The sequence below is a fragment of the Perissodus microlepis genome, chromosome 17 (assembly GCF_051167445.1).
Source record: "Perissodus microlepis isolate ML-2025 ecotype Zambia chromosome 17, ASM5116744v1, whole genome shotgun sequence".
NCBI classification, from domain to species: Eukaryota; Metazoa; Chordata; class Actinopteri; order Cichliformes; family Cichlidae; genus Perissodus; species Perissodus microlepis.
Genome location: NC_140477.1, coordinates 30,183,052 through 30,196,686, shown reverse-complemented (window position 1 = coordinate 30,196,686; position 13,635 = coordinate 30,183,052). Strand labels below are relative to the sequence as shown.

The window sequence follows — 13,635 nt, the reverse complement described above, 5'->3', positions numbered from 1 at the left end:
AAAAAAAACATGCTATTCAAAAACTCAGTGTGCACTGTCCCCTTTCTTCTAATCAACTTTCAGAACACATACATCAACTCTGGCCATTAACAGTTGCAATCACTACCTTTGCAGACATTCTCAGAACGTTCAGGACAGAAAGAACTTGTATAAACTGAGCAACACTTGAAATTACTGTCAGAAAACAGACAAAATGCAAACAAATTAATTGTGCTGGACAAAAGCACAAATAACACTGGAACACTCACGATAAAAGTTTCTTGTGGAGAGACTGGACCTTTGGTGACATTTTAAGGATGTCAAGCTCAAGAAACAGCTTCTGAAATACCTCAAACGTATATTTCAGTTTCAGTGGGTAACTTAAGTTGACAGCATAGATGACACCCATGAGCAGGAGGCAAGCGTTTGTCACTCTTCCGCAGCCCTCCAGAATTTCTGTCCCCTCAATGATGACCAACACGTTCACAGGATCTTGGTTTTCCTGTGCCACATTGGGATGGATTACGATGATCTTCATCATGTGATTACTGCAGTCCTCTTTCAATGCGTCTTGGCTGACGTTCTGTGAAAACAAACAAACCACAATTAGAAATAACTAGAATAGATTCCAAGTAAAAGAAAAGGTTAAGAGAAAAAAATGTAAAAATAAAAAAGAGGTATACTCAATTTAGTATACTCAAATCAAACAATATTCATATGGCACTTTTCATACGTAAAGTTACAGAACGTGCTTCACAGAGGCTGACCCTGAGACAAAGAAAATCACTTTTGGGGGCCATCCAGCCTGGAGCTGTCCATGGGACGGCACGCGTGTTGGTAGACCAGAACCATTAAATCATTAAAATAGGTTATAAAGGTATAATCAAATTAAATACTCTTTTGCTCATAAAATAAAGTTAATAAGTGATCGTTAAATAGTCAGGAAAAAAATCAGAAAAAAAAAGGCAAGTTAAAGTTTAAGGCAGATAAGATAAAGATTAAATATGATTTAAAAAATAAAAGGGTAAGAGCATAAAGATTGAAGAAATAAAAGCCTGATTAAAAATATTAATCTTGAGTCTTTTTTAAAAAACATCACAAGTGTAGAGAATCTTTGACCTTCAATATATCATCACAAGTGAAGACCAGATTATAAGGTTAGACAATAATTTTAATACAGTCATTATGATCATCAGATACCTGATGGTCTTTGATCAGCTCCTCTCCACTCTCTCCAAGATACTCAACTAAGCAACGAATGATAATGTCCCTTCTGCCATCGACATGATGCTATTAAACCCAAAAAGAAAATTTATTGCAGAAAATACACAACATAACATATGTAACATACATACATAACAGCACATACAGATGTAAACAGAAAGTTACCCATGGAGAATGTAAGCCTGCAGCTACATTCTAACGTTGTGAAGCGTGCAACTTAACATGAATTTCTCAACGATGTGTGTTAAGACAAGAGTCCAGTGCATGTCATAATCTGTGGGTCCAGAAACTGTCTCTGCCCAGTGAGGAAAGTTTTCTGCCTCATCACTGGACATGCAAATGAATTTTTCGCAACATATCAGTACCTCCTATCACAATATTAACCAGTCAAGGACAGGAATTCCCACACACAAGAGTAATATTTTGGGAAATAATTGTATTGGAGTCTATGGGCAGCAGGAAGGGATCTCGCTGCACTCAGAGGGTCACTTGAAAATTCTGTAAATTTCTCTGCTTTTGAGCGCATATTAAGGGAGAGATGACAGGTTTGTATACACTTGTAGAGACAATCATGTGCATAAATTGTTAATTGTGGCCACAGTGTCAGGATCAGGAGAACAGTTTCAGCCAACAGAGACACTGATCAGATTAAAGGACAAGTTCAGTATTTTACACTTAAAGCCCTGTTTTCAGTTTATGATGAAATCGAACGATTTTGATTGAAATTTGGACACATGCTGCTGGCCCGAGCTTTTTTGGTTTCTGTGGTAGCACACCCCCACCTCCACAATGGCTTCATAGGTGCACTGGAACAATCCTTCCTAAAACGCATAAAACTGTCGTTTACAAAGACGTGAAACTCACCGAGTGGTCAGGAGTGTTCACTGATATGTTCACACAAAAATCGCTGCAAAAGATACTTTCCAACTGGTTTTTATTGTAGTTTTTGTCCAACTCCATTGACTTCTTTTAGATGTGCTGTGATGTACGGTATTAGTCCGTCGCTATTCTATTCTATTATTCAAGCTCTCGGCGGAAGAATGTACAGGTGTGAGGCATTTCAAAAAATAGGTCCACAGTTTTACAACAAATGGTAAAACACCTGTTGGAAAGCATTTTTGCAGCGATTTGTGTGTGAACATATCAGTGAACACCCCTGACCACTCGGTGAGTTTCACGTCTTTGTATGAAGCCATTGTGGAGGTTGGGGTGTGCTACCACAGAAACCAAAAAAGCTCGGGCCAGCAGCATGTGTCCAAATTTCAATCAAAATCGCTCAATTTCATCATAAACAATCTGAAAACAAAGCTTTAAGTGTAAAATAACAAACTTGTCCTTTAAATAAGAGTGATACATTCTCAGTGTGTATGACCTCATCTTTTCCATTAGATTATGTAATTAAAATAATAATTTTACCTTATTCGGTGAGTCCAACATTGGTTTTATTTTGGTCCCTGCAGTCCCGCCCTTCCTTCGAAATATCTCCAGGAGTTTGGTGGTGTACCCGTCCAATCTGGACAAAAACGTTCGCTCCAGATGAATTGTGGTTATTCGCTTAAACTCCTCTTTGATCTGAAATGAGAGATAAAAACACAAAATCATGTCAAAGATGACTCATGAGATCTCACATACACTTAGTTGCTGCATGAACAAGAACTGGATTTACCTGATTTTCACAGAACAGAGAAGGCCACCTCTCTAAGAGGTCTTGGATTGCGGGGCAATCCTTGACAACCTCTTTTCTTCTCATAGCGAAAGACTTCTCCATTTTCTCATTAATTGCCCTCTCATTGTTCTTCTTCTTCATTTCCTTCAGCAAATCTAGTCTCTCCATCTCTAAGGTTTCCTCAGTCTCACCGAATGGCAGTGGTGGCAGATAGTTGACTTCAGCTTTTTTTGCCCTTTTAAAGCCTTTAAGTGAACCCTCTTCACTGGAGCATCGTCTCTTCAGTGTGTTCACCTCGAGCTCTGGAATGGCTAATTGGCGACCTCTTAACTTTGCCCTGTAGTTGCCCATTTTATACTTTATCCTCTGTTGCCAATCATATAGGCCATTAAAAGACCCTGGCTCTTTGAGGCATGGGTATTTTGCTACCAAGGCTTCAGCAACAGCTAAAATCTGGACACCAGTTGGATATGCTGTGAAGCCAAATATAGTCTCTGCAAGCTTCTCAAGAATGCTACTAGTTACGCTTGGGTTGTTCAAAAGTGTGCCATCATTTTCATAAGCTTGCTTTCCTGCTTCCAGTGCAAGGTCTATATCATAAGAGAAGTCTGGTATTTCAAACTTAAATGGCCATGGCTTAGACCTGTAGGATGGTCCACTCTCATCTGGGGAGGACAACAGGATTGTGTTGCATACAGATGAGGAGGAGCTTGCTTCTGTAGATAGTGGAACTGGAGATTCGACTTCTGACATGTCCACAGTAGTGAGACTCAAGATTACTGGTTCAGTTTTTACTACTTTGAGGTTAGCTTTATCTTGTACTTCCTCAATCGAGGTCAAAGTGAAGAACTGACCGTCGAAATCCATGTCCTGGTACATAACAGTGAATGGTCCTGTAATATCAAATGTCTCTCGAAGAACATCATTGAGGTCCTGAAGTGTGCTTGGGATGCCTGCAGGTAAAAGTACTTTGTGGACATCATCCTCCCCAAAAATTATCCGCAGTTTCGCTGAGGGTGCCATATCAACAGGAAGAAGCTGCAACAACAGAGAAGAGAAATACACAGACATTTATTCACAAGCTTCTCTCCTCACATTTCAAAAGGATAGGCAAATGTGGTGCTTTAAAGTTGTCAGGCTTCTTTCCTGCAAGGGTGTATGAAGCCAAAGGATAAAAATCTTTAAGCTCTCTTTGCTCAAGTAACTGCACACTCCCTGTGTTCTCCAGCTCATAACTCCTCAGGTGTTCATTGTGCCATGTATTTTGTTGTCTCACGAAAAAAGTCAGTTTGTTACAAATCACCATTATCTGTAACACTTCAGAAAAGTCAGGCAGTCCTGCAGTGGAACCACAACACAACAACATTCCCACTGCATAGTTGGTGCCTAAACTGCACACATTATTGGCAACATGCACAGCTGTAACAGCAGGGAATCTGCATTTCACCAGGTCTTTTAGATCATCCTTAAGCACATCTAAAGAGACCTCTGTTGTTTTTGTGACTGCAAGTGATGGTTTAACAGAATGTGATTGATGATATGCAACCATGAGCTGGTGCTTATTTGCAAGGGACAGCAAAATATTCCTGAAACAACCAGTGTGTCTGACCACCTTCTTGAAAAAGCTGTGTTTGGCCTCAAATCTCATTGTCCAGAGGGCAGCTAGGGGGCCAAATTCCCGAAAGAGCTGAGGATAGTGCTCAAGGAAATGGTGCTTGGGAATGAGCTTATGTTGGGGGAAAACATCAAGGAATCTGCTTCGGTGTTCTGAAATGATGCTGTCAAGATAGCAAATGCTTTCTTCAGTATGGGCTCGAGATATGACAAGGTCCACAATGTCTTTCAGTGTCATCAGCATCTGCCATACAGGCTCTTGTTGGGGTACTTTTAAACCTATAATCAGAGGCAAAAGACGTAATAAGCACCAATTTTCATGTGCGTTGCCCCCTACTGATTTTCGAGTCGAAAAGTTAGCAGGAATGAGATGAGGGCGATTTGTTTTATCACTCCACTTGTATGGGAAATTGGAAATGGCATCATTCAGTTCCATGAGAGAAAAATATTTTTTCTTGATCAAGTTATCAAATGCCAAAGACAGTTCCACTGGAACAATGCCCTCCAGCAGATCATGTAAAACATCTGGAGGGTAACCAGATGTAACATGAAAATGCTCAAGTTTTTCTGACAATGCACACTGTTTTTTTTTACACCATAACAATGAGGGTGATCTGGACTAGACACAGCTGTCTGTACATGCAGTGTATGTTGATCTTTGGTTCTTTGATGAAAAGACCCAGATCTCACTTCATTGGACTGAAACTTGGATCGCTCCCCAACGCAAAACCGGCAGATGTATGACCCTGCAAAGCTTTCGACAAATCCTGCCACAGAGTGCGCCCCCAAATTATCTGCAACCACACTGACCACAGTCCCTTTAATGGCTTTCCCTAACGCTGGAACAAAAACACCATCTTTCTCCAAGCTTTGGATATCTGTTAACAGTGGCTCGCTGGAATCCAAACTGCTTGGTGTCTTCAGCCTTACACAGAATTGCAAGGTAGATTGATGTCAATGTGGAACGTAACTGCACCGGAATGTTTCCCAACACCCAATAGACAGCTGTGACTTTGTGCTTTTTTCGAGATGTCCCAAGAGGATTACATACCTCAAAGTCATCAACGTACAGGATGAGACTCACTCTGTTCTCCTCTACAGAGAAAAACTTGTTGTTTTGATAGTGAGATCCATCACGAAATGTCTGGTACTTAAAGTCATTTTCAGTTTTTTTTTCACCTTCAAATGTGTTTTCTTGAAAAGACTTACTTAGGACCTGCACCAAGGAGGGCAATATTGGGACATACTGGAAGGTTTTGCCCTTTTTTTTTTATCAAGTATGTGTTCTTCTGGTTCAACAACTGAAAAATGCTTCTTCATAAATTCTCTTCTCTTGTAATAAGTTGTGAAAGGGCCACCTGTCCCCAAGGCAGTACTTATAGGGTGTGTCTCACAAAGATTTTTCACTAAATCTGAGATAATGGCTGGATCCAGATCACAATTATGGCTTTTCAAGGTGGACACCACCACATCTCTTAAAAGTGGACCAGATGCAGAGGTGGATATAAACTGAAGCTCATCTACTATTTCATCAATGCATTTGTTTGGGACATTGAACATGCTTTCTAACTTTAAAAATAGATGGCCAAATTTCTCTTTTATATCTTGAGACAACTCCTGTGGTTCCCCATTCCAAAGCTCTGAGCTCTCTTCCACACAGGTCTCATCCTGAGCAAACATGGGTTCATTAGGTTTGCTTTTTAATACTTCAGTTTTAAAATCCTCAAGAGGGTGTGACTGGTGTTTTCTGTGTCTATGTGTAGCAATGGTGGAATAAATATTTGTACTGAAGTTGCAGTTTTTGAAGACACATGCAACTACTTCAAACTTCCTTAAGTGGTTGTTAAGATGCTCAAAATACTGCTTCTCTGAATTAAAAAAAACAGAGCAGCAAAGTAGACAAGTAAATGAAAGAGGTCCACTTTGTGTGACCATCTTCACATGGTGTCGAGACAAATGGGTCTTAAGGGCATTAAATGTTTTAAACGAGCAAGGGCAATCAGTGTGAAGACAAGGGACTGACTGGCTGCGACCACCATTTCCATGCTTTAGTCTGTAGTGTTTTAACAATCCCAACCTCTTCTCTGACTCAAAGCTACATATCTTACACATCCATCTCATGTTGTGGCACCTTAAACAGACAAATTGACCATCTCAAAATTAAACCAAACTGCCACACAAAGAAATTATGTGACAAGTTAAACCTAATCGTTACTAATTTGATCTTACCTTGTGGAGTTCAAATTAGCAGTCAGAAGGTCCTATGTTCTGAAAAAAAAAAAAAAAAGAAAAAAAAGAAAAAAGGTTATCTATATGCTTTTCAACTAATTTCTACTAACTCAAGGATGCACACTGATATAAATTTTTTTTTTTTTTTTTTTTTTTTTTTTACATATGTCAGCTCGGTGTCAAATTTAAAACAGGTCAATATGAAGACTTGAGTGAAATCGAGTGCGTACATCGTTTTTGTTTTTTTGTTTGTTTGTTTTTTTCAAAATACACCTCATGGTGCAGCAATTATTTTAAACTGGACCGTGGTCGTTTTATTCACAAAGACGTTAGTTAAGGCAGCAGGCGTGTGTTGTTTAGGTGGCCATCTAAGCTGTAAAGTGCTGTGGGAAATTCTGGACATACCTCCTGCCAGGAAAGTTAGTCAGCAAGTCTAGCAGGAAAATACACTATTTGCTAGCGCAGCTGCTTTCAGTGCGGAGAAACTGACTTAAGTAGGTGAGCCAACAGGAACGTACAAAGTTTGTTCCGCTTAAAACTTACATTCATGGTTCCACTTCTTCCCGTTTCCGTCAAGTCTGCCAACCGTCGAAATGTGGACCATGGTATGTCTGAAGAAAGACCGCTCAAATGTGGGGAGGGGCTTTGACGTCATGCTCCGAATGCAGAGAAGGTGGCCATATTCACTGATGTCACTCCATTACATTTTACTTGGAAATATCAACTAATTAAGCCAATGAACTGGTTTAATGAATATTACTTGGATCGAATGATTCAATTTACATACAAAACTGAGGACACATAATTACAAACAATCCTCAAGTAATGCACTACAAGAAAAACTGCTATTTTAAAGTAATAGCACTGAATTTGTATTTTTTTGTAAAATTTATATAGCTAATTGAAATAATAATTACAGGGCCAAAAAAACATTTTTTTCAGTGTACGCACTGCGTGTTGTTGTCTTTCTCTGTGTTTATAATAAAGCTTGTGAAAAACCTTATGACTGTTCCGTCTGTGTCTGCATTTGGGTCCACTCCCACCTACTGGCCTCCGGGCCTTCTTGACAAAAACATTGTTGGCAGTAAACATTTATCAAAAATTTTATTAATGACACAGTTTAATTTTAATTTAACCAAAATCTCTTTGTGATAGAATAGTTGGAAAGATGACGTACTGTCTGTCTCTGGTAGCAGCGATAAGGACAATTGAAGGTGATTCAGAATTACCTGAACATAAGACATGACACCAGGTGGGCAGTGTGGTCTGATAACAGGTTCATGGTAAGGGCAAGCAAAGCCTTTTGGATTGCTGTGATTGACAGTTCTGTCAGACAGTGTGGAATTATAGAAAATCCAAAGCAAAGCCCAGAGAAGAGACAGATAGTGTTGGGCAGAGGAAGATAGTTTTTAAGATGTTGTGTATTGAACAAGAGATGCATTGAGCTGTCATGAGGTTGCACCGGACATCAATGAGGAAATGATTAAAAAACAGTATAGTGTCTCTTCGCTCCATCTGCATCCTCGCTTCTGTCCATCAAATTCCATTTTTGTTTAAAAAAAAAAGTAAAGACTGACTGACAGGAAAACACTTGGGACTTGTTGTGTTCTCTGTTTGTGCTCTTGATTATAACTAAACCAGATTTTTGGTGTAAAAACTCTTTTCTATTTGTGCTGTGCCTCCAGAGCATGAACTGTACAGCATCCTATAACTGTTTGTACTTTTTTGTGGCACGATGGAACTGTGATTTGTTGCATTCTTGTTTCTAGGCTTGATTTGTTTGTGTCTGTTTATGTCATTAGCCAGAGTTACTTTGTTGTTACACAATATTGAATCTTACTGGTAGATGAAACAGATTAAAAATGAGTGCTGGCTCAACTGTAATGTATAAAAACATTAAATACCAGAATCCCCATTGACTTTTCATTAGAGTCAAGATTTAATACAGGATTTCTGATGAGATTAAACATTAAAAGATGAAACGTCTTAGAGAAAGAAATGAACTGAAAACTTTTCAGCATATAGCTATGCAATATATTTCAAACCATCAACCTCAAGTGGCTGGTGAATGGGATACAGCAGCCTGTAAATATATTGACTTATATTACTAAACTAAAGACACTGGCACATCAAAACTGAATGAAATTATGCCCAAGTTGTGTTTTGAAAATACAACTTGGGCAATAGTGACACATTTCTCACTCCAAATCCTGTTTTACCCCAATCTATGTTTTCTTCCAAAGATAGACAAGTAGTTTTTGTTGCAGAAGGCTAACAAATGTGAAAAAAGTAAAACAAATGAGTAAAGACTAGACAATGAATTATAAAAGAAAGGAAACCAAATACAAAAAACAAAGTTCCCGAATGGAACATGAACCATCAGTACACTTCGGGACCAACAAAAACGCTCAATTTTGGGTTCACTTTTCTCGAGCCCAAATGTATTTCTTAAATGCTGAAACGCATTGCTGTTTCTCTCCAGCCATCCTAGCTGTCCAATGCTTAGAAAAGAACTTTTAAATAATTACACATGCTAGATGAAAATGTTTTTTTTTTTTTTACATTTGAAGTCAGCAAGTTAGATTTATTAAAGTACAGGTGAAAGAACATCAGAAGCAAAATGCTTGTTGACCAGTGTAATTGCACATATAACTGTGTACCAGTAACATCTCTGATGTAGAGAAGCAACCAATTACTGAAAAAAACAATCATTTCTCTTTTACAGCAGCCAGTATATTTTCTAAGAAATGAAATGCTACATGTATAAGAAAACAACTTTATGACTGCATATCCCCAAACAGCTCACGTTCAGTGCAAAATGTCTGGAAAGAGCCTTTCTGCAAATATATCTTTTTTTCTTCCTGAGATTTTGCCCTACCTGTGACATCAGCGGACATCACCAGATTTTTGGGGTAAGTAGTACAACATTGTGCATCTCTGGTGTAGTATCAGAGCTTGTAACCAGTCACATCAGCTGATAGTTTTTGTTATCTGTTCATTTTTAAGCTGTTCAAACTAATTTTAATATCATACTTTTAATAACTATTAAAGCTAAGCATAGTCTGAAACTCAACATTTTATTTAAAAATAGAATTCAAGAGATTAAGATGTGTTCACTGTCTGTTTCTTGTGGTGGCTTTGCAGTGACAGAGTGTGGGCTCCCCGAAGATGAGCACAACACAAAAAACCTGTCATTCCACTCTCCAAACCTGCTTGTGCATGAACTCCTGCTGACACAGGGAAACGTTTCCAAAAATAACTAATGAGTCATGCACACACTAATTCATTTTACCAGATTATTATTATTATTATTATTTCTCCCTTTTATCCTCCTTTTCCCTTTTTTTAACCATTGCAGCCACATTAGGCAGAACAAACAAATCAGGTAAGCCCTCAAGGGACTCCGTCTTTTACCTTGACTGTTGCTGTCTTATCATCTCTTGTACATTTCCTTGTGCAGCCTGTAAGGGAGAAAGGGTCACAGGTGGTGTTCTGCCTCACAGCACTCACTTTAACTTCATTGCAGATTGCACATGCAGATTTTCCCCCATTTTGTTATTCACCCAGCTTTGCAGAGTCTGGAGATGAATCATTAATGGTCGGCAGTGATATCACAGCAATCAGTAATCAGTACGTCAATACATCTGTTGAGACTAATTTCAGAACCAATTTCAGAACCATTTATCGTTCATATAATCACTGAAGACTGAAAAAGGTTCAAATTTATTTTTGACCAAAGGAAAAAAAAAACCCTGTCTCTGTGTTTGACACTGACTTATCAAAGATTGAAAATGGTAATTATTAAAAAGAAGTAATGCAAGCCTCACATTAGTGCTCTCAGTAAGAGGCATGAATTCACGGTTTGCCATCAGCCTTCTGCACAGGAGAATGGTTACTTTAAAAACTATGTGGAGACGAGGCTGAACGATAGCAAGCGGCAAACTGCAGGCTGATGATATTAATTATCACCATAGTTGGCAGTTGACCTCAAGCTTCAGGGATGTGCACATAATTTTGAGGGGCACTTCCTTTCCCAGCATTTATCTGAATTGTCAATGTTCATTTAACAAGCAACAAATTGATTTTACATTTGCAAATTGTTCTGTATATTGAAGATGGAATTTTTTTTAAAAAGCACACAGATTCATCCTGCTGGCATTATCACCCTGAAATGTGCAGCCCCAAATCAGAAAAAGTTGGGATTAAGATCAAACTGAAACCAGTGCTTTGTTAAATTATCTTTGACCTGTGTTTTATTGAAAACAATACAGCGCAACATTATTTAATGTGTTGCTCATGAATTTTATTGGTTTTTTTTTTTTTCAAAATAAACATGTATTCCAATGTTGGTTCTTGCAACACATTTCAAAAAAGGTTGGAACAGTAAAGCATTTACCACTTTGTAATGTTGCCATTCCTTTTCACAACACTTAAAAGACATTTAGGGACTGAAGACACCAAGTGATGAAGTGTTTCAGGTGTAATCTTGGCCCATTCTTCCTGCAAACAAGTCTTACAGTACGGGGTCTTCGTTGTCGCATTTTGCACTTCAAAATGTGACTTTTGTTGCCATGATGTCAGGTCTCTCTTGGAAATGAGATTTTTAATCTCAATGAGATTTTTTACCTGGATAAATAAAGGATTTAAAACTCTATTGTTGCTGGTAAAAGTCTGGATGATCCTTTTTGTCTTTGGTCCGGAGCCCAGGGTGTCCATTTCTCCCAAAAAATACCTGAAATACTGATTCATCTGACCACAGTACACGTTTCCACTGTGTGATCGTCCATCCCAGATGCCTCCGAGCCCAGAAAAGTCAATGGCGCTTCTGGACACTGTTAACATCGGGTTTCCTTTTGGAACAGTACAGTTTTAACTGGCATTTGTGGATGTAACTACATATTGTGGTACTTGACAAAGGTTTGCCAAAGTAGTCCTGAGCCCATGTAGTGATATCGCTTATAGATGAATGACAATTTGTGATGCAGTGCCACCTGAGGGATCAGAGATCACTGTTGTTCAGCTTTGGCTTGCGCCTTTGTCCTTTACGCACTGAAATTCCTCCAGATTCCTTGAATCTTTTAATTATGTTGTGCACCGTTGAAGGTGAAATATCCAAGTCTCTTCCTATCTTTCTTTGAGGAACATTGGTTTTACACATTTCAATAATTTTCTCTTGTATTTGTGAACAAGAATCGCCAGTTTCGCAAACTGGCAAATCTCAGCCCATCTTTGCTCCTAAAGACTTGACCTTTCTTGGATGCTGCTTTTGTATAAAATCATAATTACAATCACCTGCTGACATCACCTGTTTTAAATCACATCATTATTTAACCAATGTACCTGATTACTAGCCCTAAATTGCTCCTGTCCCAACCTTTTTGGAACGTGTTGCAGGTCTGAATGACAGGAAAGGATGTATATTTACAAATGAAATGAAGTTGACCAGAAAAAATATGAAACATTTTGTGTTTGTATTGTCTGCAATGGAAAAATACTTTTTTGTTTGTGTTTTCCATGCTGTCACAAATTTTTCTGGTTTGTGTTTGTACCTGTCTAAATCCCACTGTCCCTGAATCTCTAGTCCGGAGATGTAAACCCAACCAACCAAACATGTATTGTTTTTTTCCTTAAATCCCCCTCTGGATTTCTTTGTGTTTTTGTCAACATTTCCCCTTGAACCTATCTAGTTTGCACTTTGGATGACTGAGAACTTTGATTTTTGTTTTTTTAATTTTGTATATTTTGGCTTTAAAATCATTCTGTCTGTGGTATGAGTAGGTCGTGCCTGCACGTTTTGGTGAGGGAAGGTCAAAAGGACAAAATAGAACATTCAGAACTCCGAACAGGAAAAAAAAGCAGTGACTTGGCTGCCATGATCAGGTTTTAACCTGAATGATGACTGCCCATTAGATTTCAAGTCAGAACACCTACTTTTAGATGGTGGCTGTCTGACAGTTGCAGCAGCCCCAGCGGCCTAAAGGACAGACCACTGGCCTCCCAAGCTAGTGATAACAGGTTTGTGTCTCATCTAGGCTCCAGAGTAAACAAAGAGTAAGAGATAAAAACTCTAAACCTATCCTTCCAGTTAATGTGTGACTGTATACCAACTACAATTGTGGACATAGTAGGTAGGTAAGTAAAGCAAAATGTATTTATATAGCACTTTTTAAGACAAGAATCTATTACAAAGTGCTTTACAGGGAATTTAATAATACATCAGACAAAAACAACATAATACACAACAACATTATCCAAATGCCTGTCTAAATAGAGAGTTTTTGGCTCTTTTGTACAAGAAGCCACAGAGTCAATGGTGCGTAGAGGGAGTAAGCCCGTTTTTAAACGGGTCCTTGCAATAGCCAGAAGAGCAATAACAGTGGATCTAAGGCTCCAGTTTGGAGAATAAGGGCGAAGAAGCTGGATGATATAAGTGGGGGGACTCCTCTCATGAGGCCACAAAGGTAAGAGGTAAGATTTTCATCTGATATTTGCACCTAACTGGACACATTTCAAAGACTTTAACAATGGAGTGATATGTGAGAATTGCATGTAGCAGTAGGGCTTTTGTTTCGTCCAGTGATCGCTGTGAAACTTGAGAAACTCAGTTTGCAGTAAAAATGCTTTTACATTATACTATGAGTCATCTGGGAAGAAGTGGCAGCAGAATGTATCATGGGATGGCAACCAGGTAGCCGAGGTAGTGTGATGCTCTGGGCAGTTGTCTGCTGGGAAATCTTGTGATTTATGTGAATGTTGTAGGTACCACCTAACTAAATAAGGTTTTTATGCTAAGTATAACCCTACAACCCTTCATGGTAGAGGCATTACATGCTGGCGGTGACCCCTTTTAACAGGATAATGAGCTCTGCCACACAGACAAAAAATATTTCTGGAATGATGTGAGAAACAGGACAAAGAATTCA

The 13,635-nt window shown here is 38.7% G+C and overlaps 1 protein-coding gene across 1 annotated transcript; it reads right to left on the bottom strand.

Moving 5' to 3' along the window:
• Window positions 1–7,637, bottom strand: LOC146369870 (uncharacterized). The gene is made up of 6 exons (XM_084911201.1): window positions 7,256–7,637; window positions 6,713–6,751; window positions 2,870–3,907; window positions 2,620–2,775; window positions 1,180–1,269; window positions 1–562 (listed from the first exon to the last, which is right to left on the bottom strand). Exons 3-6 carry the CDS (start codon window positions 3,890–3,892, stop codon window positions 245–247), a joined length of 1,587 nt encoding a protein of 528 aa, XP_084767327.1. The 5' UTR covers window positions 3,893–3,907; window positions 6,713–6,751; window positions 7,256–7,637; the 3' UTR covers window positions 1–244.
• Between the last annotated feature and the right edge of the window lie 5,998 nt (window positions 7,638–13,635).

What these genes read in the sequence shown, in the direction of transcription:
- LOC146369870 (XM_084911201.1), bottom strand. Translation starts at nt 3,892, where the DNA reads ATGGCACCCTCAGCGAAACTGCGGATAATTTTTGGGGAGGATGATGTC. An exon ending in TGTTGGACTCACCGAATAAG is followed by an intron (nt 1,270 to 2,619) that starts GTAAAATTATTA and finishes TGGGTTTAATAG; the next exon opens with CATCATGTCGATGGCAGAAG. An exon ending in AGCTGATCAAAGACCATCAG is followed by an intron (nt 563 to 1,179) that starts GTATCTGATGAT and finishes TTGTTTTCACAG; the next exon opens with AACGTCAGCCAAGACGCATT.